General features: G+C 37.6%; 1 protein-coding gene across 3 annotated transcripts in view; it reads left to right on the forward strand.

Annotated features, from left to right (window-relative positions):
- The window catches only part of PAX5 (paired box 5), a 217,474-nt gene that overhangs the window by 22,780 nt on the left and 175,871 nt on the right, over positions 1–18,823 (forward strand). For all 3 annotated transcript variants that reach the window (XM_081894529.1, XM_081894531.1, XM_081894530.1), the window contains exons 2-4: positions 4,715–4,880; positions 10,985–11,182; positions 18,317–18,381. In XM_081894529.1, coding sequence (XP_081750655.1) covers positions 4,715–4,880; positions 10,985–11,182; positions 18,317–18,381 — 429 coding nt within the window. The remainder of the gene's footprint in view (positions 1–4,714; positions 4,881–10,984; positions 11,183–18,316; positions 18,382–18,823) is intronic.

An 18,823-nucleotide genomic window follows, 5' to 3' on the forward strand; every position in this document is an offset into this window, starting at 1 on the left:
TTTATTGTAGTTCGCTTCCTCACCCATAATTCACTCTGCATATTTTCTACATAGATGTAACTAGTTGATAGTCGGAGTTTTAAATCGCACGTTTCGCATACTCGATGTATTAGCTTGAGCTGACCTGACTTTTCAATTAGCATGATAGAGCTGGGCAGGCTTGGGGGAAGAGACCTTTCAGTTACTTCTGGTTAACGAGGAGATTAAAACTGGACAATTTCTCCGAGCTTCATATATGAAGAAAACTTTTTCTTCTTCTCTTGGCTGCCGCTTCCTTCCATATAAAGTTTTTTCTCTTTTAACTCACTATTCCGTCATTCGCTGCCGACGCCAACAGTTAGTTTACATGTAAAGGCACATTTAAACACAGTTAGGTTTTGTAGACGGAAGAAAGGGCATCTGGGGGGGGGGGTTGATGTTTCAACTGACGTCCTCTGTGATGGCTCGTTCAAATTATGGAGAGCTCCCAAGCCAAAAATCTCAGTTGCACCAATATTTGCCACCCCATCTGCAATATATAACAAGCCTTGCTCTCTATAGTGTGTATGGGAAGGCTGGAGAAAATGAAAATTAAGAGAATAAATTATTCGGAATTAAAGCAATTATTGTGTGTGTGTAGCTAATAGTTGATCAACATAAGGGATACTTTTGAGGATGGACTACAAATCAGGCTCTGCATATGATCAAAATGAACCCCCCTTCAATGGACCAGATAACTAACTGGACCAGATAATGCCGGAGACAGTTAAGTCTTGGACGTGCCGAAATCATGTGCAATAGCCAAAGAGAAAAAAAACATGAATTTCAAAACGCCCCATCTAGGCCTGTATGCGTGATCTTACCGGTTCCTTAAAAAAAAACAAAAACAACCAAGTGACAGTGAAACTGAAATAGATAGTGTATTAGATGTTTGTTTATTGATTGCTAATGAGTTTTCGCCCATTGGATGCGCGTGCTTGCACCCCCTCGCCCCACATAACCTGTTATCTGTCATGCCACACTTTAGTCAGGAACCAGCGTTGGCGATTCATCAGTCTTGTAAAACTTTGTATCCAAACAGGCGGACTGACTCATTGTATGCATATGTATAGATTTCCCCCCTACTTTTCTTGGCGGTTTAGGAATCTATCTATCTATCATCTATATCTATCTAATCTGTCTATCATCTATCTATCTATCTATCTATCTATCTATCTATCTATCATCTATCTATTCTATCTATTCTATCTATCGTCCCTGAAGGAAGCATGGAATAAAAATATGATCAGTTAAATAAATAAAAACAGCTGCCTAACACACAGGCACAGCTATATAGCAATACATTTAGCCATGGGTACACATACTTAATTCAGCCTGTTTTGTACGCAGATATCTAATACTGATCACCGGCAAGCACATGGGCAGAAAATGAGAAAGATTCATGCCGAACTTGCGACACCGGCACATAGCATCACACACTCTCATACACACTCAGACGCACCCAGCTTCCTTGTGGAAGTTTTTCGAGTAGCTAATTCTATAGTCGACATTTGTCGGTCCAGCCTTACTAAATATCTGCAACCTGATTTCTCCTGGGCAGACCAATTATCCCAAGAAGACAAGGAATCTTATACTGGGCAGAACAACGAACAATATCTTATAAGAGCTGAGCTAACTTGCATTCTGAGAAAGAACTATCTGATCTTTCTGTATCTCGAGTGTTTTAATGTGCTTGGCTGATCCTTGTAGCGACGAAGGTCTCATCAGCTCGCTTTTCCTTTCTGAATTAATGCTTTTTTATTATTTAAGTAAATTGAAACACCGATAACTTCTATCTGATAATAGAGAATTTCTGCCTGATAATAAGGAAGGCACACACTGCAGCTTCCCCACGGATGGATCGTTTTCTTTTCATTTAAACTAGTTATTCCCTTTCCGTCCCATAAATTTCCCCCAGCTAGTAAGATGACCGACATAAATCCGTAGTCCCCTTTAACTGCCAGCAAGAGACTCAGGAATGACTCGTGCGTCGTTTCCTTAGCCCAGCTTGCACGTTGATGTCACGGGACAACTGCAGATCCAGCCCACCAAGGAAGAGAGTGCAGGTCGGTCAGGATTAACAGCAAACAACCCATCCAGGCCTTGGGTAGGAAAGGATCCTTTTCCTGGCATTCTCCCCAGTCCATATAGCTTTGGAATGGAAACTCTGACTGCCTTCTTACTCCCCTTCATTTTGTACTGGATGAAAACCAAAAGGCTTTAGGTTTGAAATTGGCCATTGTGGGTGGGGAAGAAGGTACTATTTTTGGAAGCAGAATATCATGTGCCCCTGTCTGTGTCTACTGTATGTATGTGTGTGTGTCTTTGTCTGTTAGTTTTCCTAAAACATCCACTTGTTTAAACTTCCTAACTCATTTTTACTATCCATTAGCATTGAGCTCCTTAGTTTATTTCCTTAACCCACCCCACCCTCCATAAGGACCAAGCATTATATACACTCAAGGTCTGTAATTCAGGAAATGTGGTAACTACCTCACCCCTGCAAACCTTTTACAAAGGTGGAATATCAGTTGTTTGATTTTGCTCCAATCATGTGCACTGTTGGGCTGCTTAAACCTTCAAACATCCAGGAGCAATAGCCTTGATTATTAGAATTAAAATGTTTCATAGCCTTCTTAGTGAACCTTTATACACTAGGATGCGAGGGAATTCTCTCCTCTGTTATTCCCACTCTTTTTCTGTCTCTGCCTTCTTTTCCTCTCATAAATCGTCCTTATATTTGGATATTGCAGTAACAGTAGTCACCTGGTTGCAACTTTGTTCACTTGGGAGACTACAGTGCTTCATTCTTTGCCCTTACCTAACTAGTCCAGGTACTCCCAAGTTTGTTAATCTCAGCTGGGTTTCATTTTCTTTCAGCATTCTTATCTGTTTCAGCTGGGAAGCTGGAACTACTCTACACTACATAACTTCTAAGAGCAGGGATATACTGCTGTCTAAGTTAACTGATAAATCTGACCCCTTTCCTGGTTGCTGCAATATTAACCAGGATTTTAAATCAATAGAGATTGCATCCAAATGTATAAGCTAATCAAGACCTAAAAGTACACAGTCCCTTTGTCTAATTTTGACTTTGCAATTTGTAATCTTTGAGGATTCTTACGCAGCCAGCATAGTGAACATTATTTCTATTAAATAATGTTTAATATTGTTAAAGCACATCTGCTGAGGTAAAAATAATGACTGAAAACCATGTTCTTTCAACAGCTGAACCCTTTAATTTTTTTAAAAAGCTCCTTCCTTCCTTCCTGGTCCAGGCAGTATTTTAAAGCTCAAAATGAAGGCACCAATAAAACAAAGAAAGCAAAAAGTGGACTCACCAAACTTCATTTTAAGGGCAGAACATATTTAGCCATAACTAATCAGCTGAAAAATAAAATATTCAGTTTTTCAAATGAGTAGCTACAGTACGAGTCTGTGCTTGGTTGACACAAATTACTTTAATAATCCAGTAGTTATTGTGGATTTTTCATATGTTCTGACATACTCCAAAGTTTGACAGCAATTTATGAATTGGGAAATTATTGGGTTTAAAATAAGTGTTTTATATATGTAACTGGTTTGTTTAATACAGAAACGGTTTGCCTTGTCAACTGATTCTGAACAGTTCAAGTCCTCTGTAAATAGAGAGATTAGCTTATTACTTTTGCTCAGTTGTTGCCAATGATGCTGGTTATTGCAATTATTTGTTTTCAACATTGCAATTTCTCTATTATAAGTAGTTTGCATGATTAACAATTTGGGAGTTAATTATATTTTCTCAGTTAGCTACATGTCATTATATTTCGCGCTCATTGATTTTACCCAGTTAGCTGCTATTCATCTAGTTGAGAACCATTTCACAACAGATAGATGTTTCACCTTGCTAAAGGAGAGTAGTGAAAATACACACAGAGAAAGAATAATCTATTTAGTTTGTCTGAGCCAGGCTCTATAGGCTCCTAATATTTATAGAGGCTCTTCTACATTCTATCAGCTAGAAGTTATTGACCATACATACATACATACATCTTGAGGACATACATAATTAAACTGTGATTTTCAAAGTAAAACTGAATGCTTGGCAAATTTCATCTTTCAATAAATTTTCCTAAATTTGCCCATATTTTCCCATTATGGGAAAATATTTGGGCCTTCTTTTCTAACCAAGTGAGATAGGACCCCTGATCCTAAGCACGTTTACTGGAAAGTAGGTCTCATTGAGCTTAATGGTACTTAAAAGTGAGCGTGCTAAGGATTTTCGGCCTTTATATCCACCCTATCAGTTAGGCATCATGAGTGATTTTACATTGCCTGATGATTTCTGGCATTGGCCTAAAAATAACTTTTGAGAGATGGTTTTGCAAATCAGAGGCCTGATTCTCATGCCACATAATCCTGGGTAATTATTGAAGTAATTAGAGTTACACAAGTGTAAAATTGCTATCAATGTCAAATTAGGTCTCAGTAAATAACATTGTTCCTCCTCCTCTCAGCAAATAAACCATAGCCATCATTTCAGAAATGGTGAACTGAAACTGAAACTCTTGTTTAAGAATTTGCCCAGTGCTTGATGGTAGATGGGAATCTATAGCTGAAACAGGCCTTATGTAAGCATCTTCTAAACAGTCACAAAGATGTATTTTTTTCTCTGCTTGTTTTTGTTTTTGTTTTTGTTTCCCCCCATATGTTTCAGGACATGGAGGAGTGAATCAGTTAGGGGGTGTTTTTGTGAATGGTCGACCACTCCCTGACGTAGTCCGCCAAAGGATTGTGGAACTTGCCCATCAAGGTGTCAGACCCTGCGACATTTCCAGGCAACTACGGGTCAGCCATGGCTGTGTCAGCAAAATTCTTGGCAGGTAAAAGGAGATAAGTGAATCTCATTGATTCTTAAAGAGAAAATGCCATGCTGTTTGTTATTGGAATGTGTTTTAAAAAACAGTTAGGTTTGTGACTAGGCAGATTCTTAGAAGTTAACCCAATGATGACAAGAATTTCAGAGAAATCCATATCTATCTATCTATCTATCTATCTATCTATCTATCTATCTATCTATCTATCTATATCTATCATCTATCTATCTATCTCTATCATCTATCTAACAACCAAATTTAGGAAATGTTTTAGAAATAGATTATTGAGAATATATTTAAGAAGTTATTGATTATGGAACTATTTATTATATGCTTCCTACTGAATATGCTGGCAAATCTGTGAGTCATCTCAATATTATGGAAAATTACTATTTATGAAAGAGGTACCCTTTCTGTTTCTAAGAAACATTAGCAATTCAATTAGTAAATAGTTGAGGCACACTCAACAGAAACTCGCCTGAAATCTACAAATGCTCACTTAAAAATCAAGCCATTTTTAGTCATTTGATTATTTAATTTGCATATAATAAATAAAAATCAGTTTAATGATTAATAATCTTAATTACTGAACTTTAAGTGAACCTGTCTGTTCACAGTGGAGATGCTCAAATTGTGTAGCAACAGCAGAATACTTAAAAAAGAAAGAAAGGGAAGCTTCTGTTGTTTCAGTATGTAAAGTACTACTTGACCTAGGCCGAGAAACAGTATGATTGTGGACACAATGATTTTGAACTTGCTATGATAGAATGCTCCAATTTTTTAAATAAATTAATCAGGCGGATTAAACTAATGTAACTTGGTTAAGATCGCAATATTCAAGTTTGGGCTCTTGCAAAGGAGAGTTTGTTAATGTACCATGTTACTCTGCTTCCCATCATAAGGATACTCTTTTCTTTAGTCACACAAAGCATATACCATAATATATTAGTCTTGAAGGTACTGCCGTATTCTGTATTGTCTCTCCGTCCACCCATTCCCCAGCAACTTTGAATAAAATCTGGATAGGTTATTTTGTTATCTATCACTTCTTTGTTTTTCACCTGCCTAACCTAGAAAAAGTTAAAGGTTTTCGGTTGCATTTGAATAATTTCAGCTGTAAACCAATTCATGCTTTTGTGGAAGTCCCATTGCACATAGTGGGGATTACTTCTGAGTAACCATGCATAGATAGAACTCTTAAATTTTTACCACTGATTTTTCAACAGCATATAAATATCTTAAATTTCATTTTCACTACTATGACTTCTGTACTCCCATTGACCTATATAAAAAGAGCTATTCATAAGCAGACGTAAAGATTTGTAGTTAGTGCTGCACAAATACAGTTTCTTTAGAAAGTTGTGCAATTTCACGCTAACTAGAGCCAAATTCTCAAGTAAATTTGGTAAATTATGGTTCCTTTTTAAAATAAGGTCATCTTTCCATCTCACTACATAAAAAGGAACTTTTGACCATGGATGCAAAACCAGTCCCATTTATATTAAAATACAAAAATTCTGCAGTAAAATTAAACATTCTTTATAGTGTTCTGTGCATGTGAATCCTTTCAGTATCCCCATTCTCTGTGCAAAATCCTCAGAGTCAATAGTGGGATATAGCGAAGGTCAGCAGATACAAGTAGACCTGGATCTTTTCTGTCTTACATCTATTTGACAAAATGTCAGTTCACTGGATTAAAGGGAAGGAGTCTTGATTTTATACTGCCATGTGTGAAAAGACAAAAAACAAGCCAGAGGTGCTGCTCTGCTAACTTTAATGGAAATACTCTTGAGGAAGCAGTTTCAGGACTGGATCCTTAAGCATTCTAATATTGTTGATATTTCTTAAAAGAGGCAAGTTAGGAAACTCAGCGAAAAGCCTATCAAAGACACTGGTAGTGTTAAGATTGCACAACTGGAGATTTTTCAGATTTTTGTTTGTGATTCTGGAGCAGGCCAATATGTATGGTCTCAGGAATGTTATTTAAGTGCAGTTTCTAAAATTACCAGTGTCAACGGCAGCAGTCAGTTTTGTGACATTTTATCTTTGCTACTTCCCACCCCGATGGCAGTCACATCAAAGTTTAATTTTTAGCTTACTATTTCTATTAGCCAATGAATAAAACTAATAAACAAGCAACTCATTACCAGTAAGAAAGAACATCTAAAAGTTTTACTGTTTCTGAATAGATTTGTCACTACATATATTTGCATTGCTATGGAGCTAAGAATTGAGTTCCAGAGCTTTGTCATTTAAGTTGTCAACAATAAATTGGAATTTCATAGCTCATTATTTTCATAACTAATAATTACAGTTGGTAAAATGTCACTGTAATTGGAGCACTCTCTCTCTCTGTGAATATATATATATATATATATATATATATATATATATATATATATTTGCTTTCGTAGATTTTCACGGGTACAGGAATGCAGGTTTTGGTGTCCTCGGGTGTCTTCCCGTGTAAAAGTTGGGGTGTCTAGGCGACGTTTCGACGAGGTCTCACTCGTCATCTTCAGGCTGGTGCTTTCGGCTTCTTGTTACTGGAACAGAGCAGGATCTCAGTGTTTGAGTTCCTATAAATACTGTTGAGGGGGTGTGGTGTATAGCCTCCAATGTTCTGGGCAGAGAGGAAGTTCCCAGGCTAGTGTGCCTTTTCTTCTTTTGTTCAAGAGGTCAAGACACAAAGACTTTAGCAACTAATCCACACCTAATGACCCACCTAAGTGGTACTCAGGATATCACTCAAGAAATCACTCAAGATATCCCTCAAGTAATTAAGGAACAAAAGAAGAAAAGGCACACTAGCCTGGGAACTTCCTCTCTGCCCAGAACATTGGAGGCTATACACCACACCCCCTCAACAGTATTTATAGGAACTCAAACACTGAGATCCTGCTCTGTTCCAGTAACAAGAAGCCGAAAGCACCAGCCTGAAGATGACGAGTGAGACCTCGTCGAAACGTCGCCTAGACACCCCAACTTTTACACGGGAAGACACCCGAGGACACCAAAACCTGCATATATATATATATATATATATATATATATATATATATATATATATATGGAACACGCACAGAAAATATGCTTGATTCTACATTTCGGAATCAATATTTCTTAATTTACAACAGTTAAACACTGGCACAAAATAAATAGCAACAGTGGCAAACCTTTCAAAGATGTCAACACCAGCAAATTGTTTCTATATTTAATAGTTTGTTGCTGAGCCATCTTAACTATGATTGTTTAACTGATACTGCTTGTGAATATAATGGGATCTGTATAGGCAATGCATTTTAGCCCAATAACAATGCCAGCATCCTGAATATGGGTCTAGATTCTTCCCAAGACTGGACATTGCATTCTGGGACGTTTGGTCTCTTCAGACTATAAGTTAAGTTATGAATGGGTGCAGTTTGTCTTACGGCCGTTGTTCACAGCACAAATGAAATTACTTGTCATTATTTGGTTTGATACAAGTCTGTTAATTTACTGACCCTAGCATTAGATAAAAATAAGAATGATGTTTAAATCACCCAGTAATTCACGGTCCATAGAACCAGATTCACCTATTTTGCTGTACTGTTTGAGGCCCAGAAGTCAGTCTGATGCAGAATCCTGTATACTATCATGTTTAAAATATTAGTGACATTTTAACCTAATAATAAAAAACAGTGCTCTCAGATCAGGTCTATTCCAAACCTGCTTAGTTTAAATAGTGTAACAGCATTAGGTAACACAGGGTTATGGCTTGAACGCTGACCTATTAATGAGCAAGTCCTTGGTTTAAATCTCACCACTGCCCTTTCACTCGGTGACTTAAGACAAGCCATTCTTTCTGATCCTCAGGCACTTGCTATACTTTTAATAGCAATTTAGACTTCACTTCACATGGTTCAGCCTATTGCAAGCTCCCAGACCATTCTCTGGGTGGGAAAATCAGAATTCAAATCCCTGCTTGGCCATAAAGCTGACTAGGTGTCCTTGCGCCAATCACACACTCTGCCTCACCTACCTCATAGAGTTGTTGTGAGGGTAAAATAGAAGGGGAAATGGCTCCATGTACTGTATGCTGTTTTGAGCTCCATGGAGTAGTGAAAGGTAAAATTAAAAAAAAGCGAGAGGTATATATAATAAAAATGATTTCTAAATCAGCTACTGAGGGACAATGAGTGCAAAAGGATATGTAGAAAATAAACTATTTTCCATTGTAAAAATAAAAAGTACTCCTCATAAGCACAGTGACTGATGAGTGGTGGCTTTCTTCTTAAGTACTTTATCAGCCCGGTTCTGTTGACTTTGATGAGAAGAATTTAAATTAAAGTTATTTTCCTTAACTGAGTTGAGATCAGGCATGGCTGATTAAAACAGGAGAGTCTATGAAGGCATTTCTTATGCATTGTTTTGTCATACAAATGTAAACTATCAATTATTTTATGATATTCATTGTATATACAGTGGTACCTCGGGTTACAAACACTTCGGGTTACAGACTCCGCTATCCCGGAAGTAGTACCTCGGGTTAAGAACTTTGCCTCAGAACTTTGTGGCGGCGGCAGCAGCGGGAGGCCCTATTAGCTAAAGTGGTACCTTAGGTTAAGAACGGTTTCAGGTTAAGAACGGTACTCCAGAACGAATTAAGTTCGTAACCAGAGGTACCACTGTACACGAAAACTTAGCAGCTGCATGAGACTCAGTGCAATATTTCAGAAGGCTCTAATATCAAGCTTAACCCAGCCTTCCACATCCTGGTGCTTTCCAGATGTTCAGAACTACAATTCCCATCAGGCCCAGCCAGCACTGTCTTGTTTCACTAGTATTTCTCAGCTAAAGAGTTGTACAGCAGACAATTTCTTAAAAAACCCAATGGGAAAACATAAACGCAGGATGTAAGTGAGCTACATATCCTATTGAAATCAACAGCAAAACTCTCATTGATTTTAATCTCACTTCAGTGTCTTGCCAGTGTGGTGAACAAAGATATTAGGCCCTGACAAAGGGCTCCCAGAAAAAAGACGCCCAGCTGAAATTGTGTAGTTAAATGAAAATATGATGGGCACCAAAGTGCTGGGTCCAAAATGCAGCCCAAGATTGTAAATTCATCTTATTTTAATATGATGTGTGTCTGAGCCTTTTGTATAGAAAAATGATTAATAATACAGATTTATGATATTGCTAGTTAGAGAGGCTTTGGTTGGTATACAAATAATTGGGTTTTCTGTGTTGAACTTCTCCTGTTGGGACACCGCTGGTTTGTTATCATGGCTGTTCTCAACAAGGTTAGTCCAGAGACCTTGATAGTCTTTAGTCTACAGTAGCTGAGCATTAGACCCAAAGGGTGCACATTACCTAAATTTTCTGTAACGTAACCATGTCCATTTTACTGGTGCCTGTATAGGAAAAGTGCTTGGTAGATTCTTCTTTCATTTGCGTCAGTAAATTGCAATGGGTTACTGAGGAGAATGGTAGTTTAACAGTAAAGCCAGTAGTTCAAAAATTCTCCCTACCCTGAAGATAGCAGTTAGGAAAAATGTGTTTTAATTTTTGCCCTTCACAATTATGAAGAAAAAGGAATGAAGAAAAAGGAGAGAAATTCGTGCATTGTTTTGACTGCACTTATCTTTCCATGATATTGTTTTACCACTTAGTTGCAAAAAGATGGTAAGTCTTAATAGTAATTTACAAATGAGACCAATGCTCTAGACCCCTATTTAAGTAAAAAAATTATGCCAGTGCCAATTTCTTTTTATTATTGTTGCTATTACAGATTAATAATAACACACATTTTCAGTTAACTTTCAATTTTCACTTGCCCTTTAAAATCACATCACTTTTATTGCCTTCTGGCCATGAAGGAAAACACACATGCACCTATAGTTATATATCAAACAATCCATAATGGCAAATTTAAAAAAGAATTAGGACACAAATCATGTGACGTTAAACACTTCTAAGTCTTATTGATTTTAGTGGGAGAATTAAATACATGGGTTGCAATTTACTAGGGGTCCATTACATTAGCATATATAATGGGAATGACCACTGAAAATGCATTCCTGAATTGATTTTAAGTTTTCTCCCTCTTTCCTGAAATTTTGTTGTAGGTACTATGAGACTGGAAGCATTAAGCCTGGAGTTATTGGGGGGTCAAAACCAAAGGTCGCCACACCCAAAGTTGTAGAAAAGATTGCAGAATATAAACGCCAAAACCCCACCATGTTTGCCTGGGAGATCAGGGACAGGCTTTTAGCAGAGCGAGTATGTGACAACGACACAGTACCCAGCGTTAGCTCAATTAACAGGTAAGGATCTTTTGGGCAGTACAGTGGAGATTCATGTGGGCAGTGGTTCTTACAATTGTCTGAAAATGGAATGGGCCAATTTTGATTATTTGCAGGGCTCTTCACATGTGTAAAAGGCATTCATAACCATTTTGTGATCTGTTTCTCATGCAATGTTTGGTGCATTGAGCATAGCTGGAAGAAGCACCTTGTAAGAAATTTTCTGAAAGGCAAGATAAAAATGAATATACAAAATAAATAAATACAAACATTTCTTTCTCCACAACACCCATTGTCTCTGTCTTGAATTTCCATTTTTCTGCCGTCTAAGACGCTGAATATTCGTTATGTGAAAACTAGGAACGTAACTGTTCTAATGCAAAAAAGTGTGAGTCTATAACTTTGGAATGTAGACTGGGAAATAAGGAAGAACTAGTCTAGGACAAGGACCATGTGGTCATATTTTGCTAGATTTACCATCCATCTTTATTATTGATTAACTGAAAGTGAACCTGGGTAGATCAGTGGTGCATCTGCTAATAGAAACAAGTGTGGTAGAATCAAGAGTGTCCTCCAGTTTAGTGACCTGTGCAATGTGTCTATTAAATCTTATGCAGAGGGATGATTAATTTTGCAAAATTCTTTAGAGATTCTTGCATACAAAGTGCTATCTTAGATTGTGTATTATGAAGTTTCTGCAATTTGTACTTGTCCGGTGCATGAACAGTCATGCTTATGAACAGTGTGTCAATTACTGCTTTTCTCAAGAAGCAATCACTGTCCCAATGTGCATAATTGTAGTTCATCACATCAAAAGTTAAGTATATATTTCATAGGAGAACTGAAAGATAATTCAGCTATGAGCTGCAGTTTACTTCACAGTAGTTCTAGTTAAGTCCACCTTGTTACCCTGAAATAGATGGCTTGCAGATCACATCCTTTGTGAATTATTATGTTAAATCCTGAGAAACCAAGCCCCATTAGTGGGAAGTGTCTTGTGTTTAGGGTAGCAGCACAGCTTAAATTGGGATATTTGGATTTTTTAATAAAAAAAATATACAATTTATTTTAAATTTAGAAAATTCATGCAAGTGGAATACTTTTCTGTATTAGAAACAACAACCCCAAAGAAAATTTTCATGGAATTTCATTTAAAAGCTCTAACTTTATCTAACAATAACACACTATTTGTATTGCTGGACGTGTAATATATAGCTGCAAAATTATTTTATTTGTTCTTTTCAATATCCAAGCATCTTTGGAACACTCACTAATTACTTAGTAATCTCCTCATAGGATTTTAAAATGTTTTTTAAAAGGTTAGGCTACAAAAATTGCTGCTTTTGGCTGGTTACTAATCTAATTGCAGATATTTTGCAGTGAGAAATATACAGCTTTGCACATATTAATAATATTAATAATATGAAGAAAGTTAGTCCTGTTGAAATTCACAGGGAATTTAAAGGACTTCCAGATTTCCACTATTATTGGATGAGATTCAATCACATACTGTACTGGCAAATTCAGGTTGTACAATTAAAGTTGATTGGGAGGTCTTGCACGGCAAACCAGCTTCACCTCCAGACTGACCTTTTTAAAATAAGGAAAGTGATGGGAAATTGTACTAGAAAGTATGGGATAAAATTTGCTGGATGCAACATCATTTAACCTCCCCACAAGCAAATGAGAATGAATGCCCAATAAATTGCTGATATCACCTAATCTCCTTAAGAACTTTGTGCAGACGAATAATGATAAATGTTCAATAAGTGGGTCACCTGATATTGCAATTGATTTATGTCCCATTGAATTCAATAGATGTTAAGTGCAAGCGGCTTCCCTTTGGCTCCAACTTTTAATTCTAATGCCATTCAGAACATTGGCTTCTGTTTCCTAAACAGAATGAAATCTCAAGCACTTATATAGAGACAATAGAATAGAGCATAACCTAATTTATCTGCCTTTCCATATGCTTTGGTTATTTGGTATTTACGTGCCCTGTTGCTATGATCATTGCAGGACTGTGGGCAAAAGTATGTGTACAGAAAGTGTCTGGCTAAAATGAAGCTGTACTATTTTTGCATATTGCAAAGTCATTTATTTAAAATGTTTGGCTAAAACTGAGAAGTAAAACAACAGCTTGGCCTATAGGCCAATTAAGGGAAAGTACACGGACTTAAACCAATTTAGTCCCATTGATGTCAATTTGACAAAGCTGGCAGAAGCCCAAATATTCCTGGGTTGGTTTGGGCTGTCTGAACTATTTTTTGCCTGAAAACAACATTTATCTTTTATGTGCACTAGAAACCACCGGCCCAGCTCTGCAATCAGCTATAGTCATACTATTAGTTATATTGTTACAAGGCATGTATCCTGATTCTATGCATAACTAGCAAGTTACTTAACATTTAGGCTTCTGCTACCTGCCCCAAATGAAATTGTTAATGAAAAATACTGAAAAAGTTATGTATCGTAATACATAGCTTTTATATATTATAAAACAGACCTGCTGATTCTGTCATTTTATAGCAGAGACTTTGAAGAACTGAGTAGGGTTGCCATACGTCCGGGATTTTGTGAACATATTCGGAATACTGCACTTGGAAGCAGCGTCTAGGAGGGAAATCACTTAATGTCTGGGAAAATCTGGGTGTATGGCAACCCATGTCAGCAGTGTCATTTTCAGCGATTTTCCTTAAAAAACTTTTCTGTCCAGATTTTCCCTGTTTGAAATATGGCAACCCTAGAACTGAGTATTATTAACTTTCTTCCTTCTCTTCTTCTGGAGGCCACCAGACTGGGGAAGGCTGCTTTGTAGAATATCTTACATGAATAGACAGGTCCCTACCCAAAAAGCTTTAAGTCTAAGTTAAGTAGTGAAGGGGAAAACACAGCAGAAATGAGGGAAGGGGGAATGTAGAATAACAAAACAACAAAAGGAGGGAGGAATTTATTTATTGCACTAAAACCCACGTGGTTGCATTAAATATGGATCCTTAAACATAGATGCGCACGCACACACACACACACACACACACACACACACTTCAATATAGAGCTGTGTCATGCAGCTCCATGTTAGTCTCTGGGCACATCAGAGCGGCTAAGGTAATAGAGGATGGATGAGAGTAAATGCAGGTACATGTATTTACTTTTTTTTTATTTCCCAAAATTCTCTTTTGTAAACACATGGGTGAAAAATACAGAGTTTGGCTGTAAACCTTAGAACACCAGCTGTTGGTGACCAGTAACAAGGGAAACCTATTAACTTCATGCTCTGCTTGTGAGAACACAATCGTACCTGTCTGGCCACAGCCAGTAACACTGCTGAACTAGATATATACCTTTGGTCTTCAACTGCAAGGCACATATTATGTTCATAAAAAGAGCAGGCACGGGTAAATTTTTTGCATATTTTTTCCCTTTCAGTTACTCTTCCTGTATTATTTTTGAATATTACTGCCTAATTACTTAAAATGATTAGCAGCTAAGTTCCAAATAAGTAAGTCACAAAACAGGCTGGTACAGTTTGCAGGAGATAAACCCCCTGCTGCAATCTGTTCAATCTCTCTCTTTCTGTCTCTTTTCATATACACATTTATGTACATACATGAGGGGCTTAAAGGAAAGTTGATCTTGTTGATTTTTGCATTTCAGAGAAAGAGAAAGAGAGAATTAAATCTCAATCCTGACTTATGTGTCTGGGACTGAGGTGTTCTAGTTGTTCTTTTCTTTCAATTCATTCCTCTAGGTCTGGTATTTGCAGCAGAGTCTTAATCCTACACCAATAATTGATAAAACACAGTGCCAGCTCAGCTGGACCCCTGCTTACGTCATTTGTCTACTGTGGATATATAAAAAAATGTTCGCAAGATGACAAGTAAACTTGAATTCACCCCTAGTGAATGAAATGCTTTATAGTTCTGGGAAGATAAGGTATAAGTGGAGAGACAATAGCAAATGGGCAGATCCGTGCACATTCTGACACAGAAAAAGTGCATGCTTCTGTCATCTACTGCAGAACTTAACAGTTTCTACGAGAGGGCAAATTGGTGCCCTTTGAAGAAGCGACTATGTCTCTTTCACCAAGTACATATTTCTGTATAGCAGGAAATATATTGATCAGATATTTTAATTTATAAGATGCGGAATAAATTGGAAATGTGTAAATAAATAGAGTTTGCAGGGCAAAGAAAGCAGGTCCATCTGAATGTTATTTGAAAGCCTAATAAAATCTAGCAATATTGAGGGATGATTCATAATTCAGGTGGCATTCATGTTTTGCATGTAGCGTTTGATGCTTGAACGCATGAAATAAGGAGGTTTGCCTGTAAGCATAGGGTGGACACGCAACAGGGAGTCACGATCACCAGTTCATTCAAGGCCAGTCTTCTCTAAGTAGTTGCCCCCACAGAAGAACCTCCCCAACTGCCTTGACTAGCTTACACTCCACGTAGTATTGCTCTGTAAAATGGAGAAAGCTATGTCCCGTGTGGAAGCACAAAGCGGAAAGGAGACATATGGGACATTCTGCCTTATATATTAAAATAAGAAGTGCCAGGTTGTTCCCTGGCCTGTCTGGAAGGGACCACCATCTCCTCCGTGCTCTGAACAATCCCATATGTGCATGGGATTGTTTGAGGATGCTCAGTAAGGAGGAAGTGAACTTTGTATATACTAAAAAATGTATTTTATTTTAATGGATGAGGAAGCCACCCTGGAAGCCTTTTTGGGGAAACACTGGGCAAAATACTTTAAAATAAATACATGCGCTTCGTTCTTATACCTAAAGAGAGAGAGAGATTACTTTAAATTAAATGCTGTGTGAAAGATCCAACACCAGCCCTGCTCTGAACCCTTTACAGATGCCAGCAGAGTGATTGGTGTGTAGGAATTGCACCAGTCACCTGTTTGGTTCCCAAGGCCATTTACTCAGTGCAAAACCACTCTACAGCCTTGTGCAGATTGAACAGGTCAGTTGCATGCTGAGATGCAGGCAATGTGAAATGTAGCAGCCGATTTGCGGCAGTGCAGATACAGCCTCCAGACGTTCATTCTAGCTAGCTAGTGTGCAAGGCTTCCAGTGGAGAGGCTACTGTACATTCAGAGAATACTTGCAGAGCAGACCTAAGAAGTAGAGGCTCGTGTTGCCTCATCATCTTCAGACTGAAATTCTCAACTATGGGTTCCTGTTACTTTTAGGTGTGCCTCCGTTCCTACCCATGTAAGAAGGCTGCTCACTGTGTCTTTGTATGATTTACTGCTCTTACCTTGCTTTCTTCTAATCAAACTCTTCTGGAGGTGGGTACTTTGCTGTATCTCTGCATTAGGTGTGATCAGATCAGCTTAGTCACCCATGATGCAAAGACAGAGCAGAATTAACCACCTTCTGCACGGCTCACTGCTCTGTTCCCTGGGCTTGTACAGTCTAAAACTATGTTCAGGCCTGAAACAGGCCTTGAACTAGAATTGGGGGTCACAAACTCTTAAAATGCAAACTCTTTAGTGTACAGGAGTTTTCGGTTTTACTTATTTCTTTGAAATGTGCTTCAGCTTTCAAAACTTTTGGAAATATAGTATTACTCAGAGGGTCCCATCCTGAATTGCTCATTAAGTATTAACACAACACAACAACTACAACCAAACTCTTCAGGTGGAACTTGGAGTAAGCCCATTGAAATTAACAAGCACAACTACCATTATGCCTATTAATTTCAGGGGGTCTACTCTGAGTAAACCTTAGTTGAGTACCACCCATCATAATCATCTACATTTTGGTAAATGGTGCAAAGGAAGAGGCAGATAACAGTAATTTGGCACTGTCACTTTATGAGTTGATGTTCTGAAATGCCAAAGAGGAAAATGTTTTGTTTTTTTTAAATGACAGGAGAGTGTTCTTCTGTGAACATACTAAACATGAAAAAACAAATCTGGAAGACAACCAGGCAAAAGCTGGGAATGTGGCCAGGAACTCATCAGGCCACAAGCTGCCAGCTAAAATATTATATTAAAATAGGCATATATACTGTGTGGAGAATTATATCAATTAACTGTGTGCTATTTGATAAAAGACCATTCTATAGTGAGTGCATCAATCTTGTTCTTATTTAAATCAATGGCAAGATCTCCATTTGCGTCACTAGGAAAATATACAGAGAAGACCTCCTGCGTTCAGTGCTCTTAATGCATCTCCACGGTGGATTTCCCATTGTTAACAATTCTATTTATTTTATGCTAACTTCAGTTCTCCAACCCAGCATTAACAAAAGCCTAAACCATATGTAGCACACACACACATTTTGCTGCCTAAAATGTGTTAGCAAATATTTTGAAAGTAGGTATGATTCTAGATATGTATGTATAAGTAAGTTGGCACAAAAACCTTAATTTATGGTGATGTTAATGTTCAGGGCATTTCTACAAGTCTGTTGTGATCAGCCAACAGGAATGAGCAGAGAGGAAACACCACAGAATTATTTACGGTAGTTAATGAGACATTTCTTGTTGCGAGGGTTTAGAACTGTGCAGATTTTGCTCACTGAATATTTGGTGCTGTGAGGAAAAGGAGCAATCACCCACAAACCTGGACCAGGGTCCACATTTTGCCCCACTCTGGATAAATTAGTCATGCTTAACTCCAGTTGAAATTAATGAGACAAGGCACTATTGAGATCAATAATATGTGTAATTATTATTATTGCAGTTATTTTATATCCATTGGAAGTCAATGGAATTTAAGTACTCAGATCCTGCGTTTTGGACACTGTGTTGTTTATATTGTATATTTGGCTTTGGTCCATTTGCTCAGCTGCAATTCTTTCCGTCTCTCTTGATGGGGTGATTACATATATGAGTTACAGTGAATGTCCAAGCATTGTGAATGATGACATTCACACATGAAAGTGGGTAATTCCAGTTTTGTGAATGTATTTAAGTAGACGTGCATTTCCCAACTTTTCAGCTATGGCTGATAACACACTTAGGCAGTTCTCAGCTCGGTGCATCTTTAGGGTTTTCAGTTTGGGAAATATAATAGTAATGAAGAGGAATAATTTTCTTGGACACTCATCATGCTTAGTTATTGTTTACCTGTATAGCTATTTTTTGCTCTATAGTTGTATACCTAATAGTAAGTGGCCATTTGTCTCTATGCAGGATTATACGGACAAAGGTACAGCAACCACCCAACCAGCAAGTCCCAGCCTCCAGTCACAGCATAGGTAACTTTTTTTAATATACTTAAAAATATATAATGCAATTCATTCGAAAGAACTTTTAATCACTCTTATGGGCAGATAATTCTGCACAGAACACTTCAGCACACGTACTAATGCACCTTCTTTGTCATTCTCCAAGGGCTGAACATGGTAAATGAATTTTATAAATACTGCTAAAAGGTTTTGAATTTTACTGATTATTATGATAAATAGCTTTCACCATGAGACAGAAAATTGAAATCTAAACCAAAAAAAAAAAAAAAAAATCATCCCACTAATGGGGGTCTATAGAATGTCAGATAATTAAAGTAATAAATCAAGAAAGGGATAGTTATTCATAACATTTTCTGCATCATTAGTCAGTAAGTAGTTTTGAATGTGTTTTTTTTCTTCTATCAACCAACCCTTCCATAATTCTTTGTGCACTTGCAATTTTGAGTGAAGA

The sequence above is a fragment of the Podarcis melisellensis genome (assembly GCF_964234715.1).
Source record: "Podarcis melisellensis genome assembly, chromosome: 17".
In the NCBI taxonomy this organism is placed as follows: Eukaryota; Metazoa; Chordata; class Lepidosauria; order Squamata; family Lacertidae; genus Podarcis; species Podarcis melisellensis.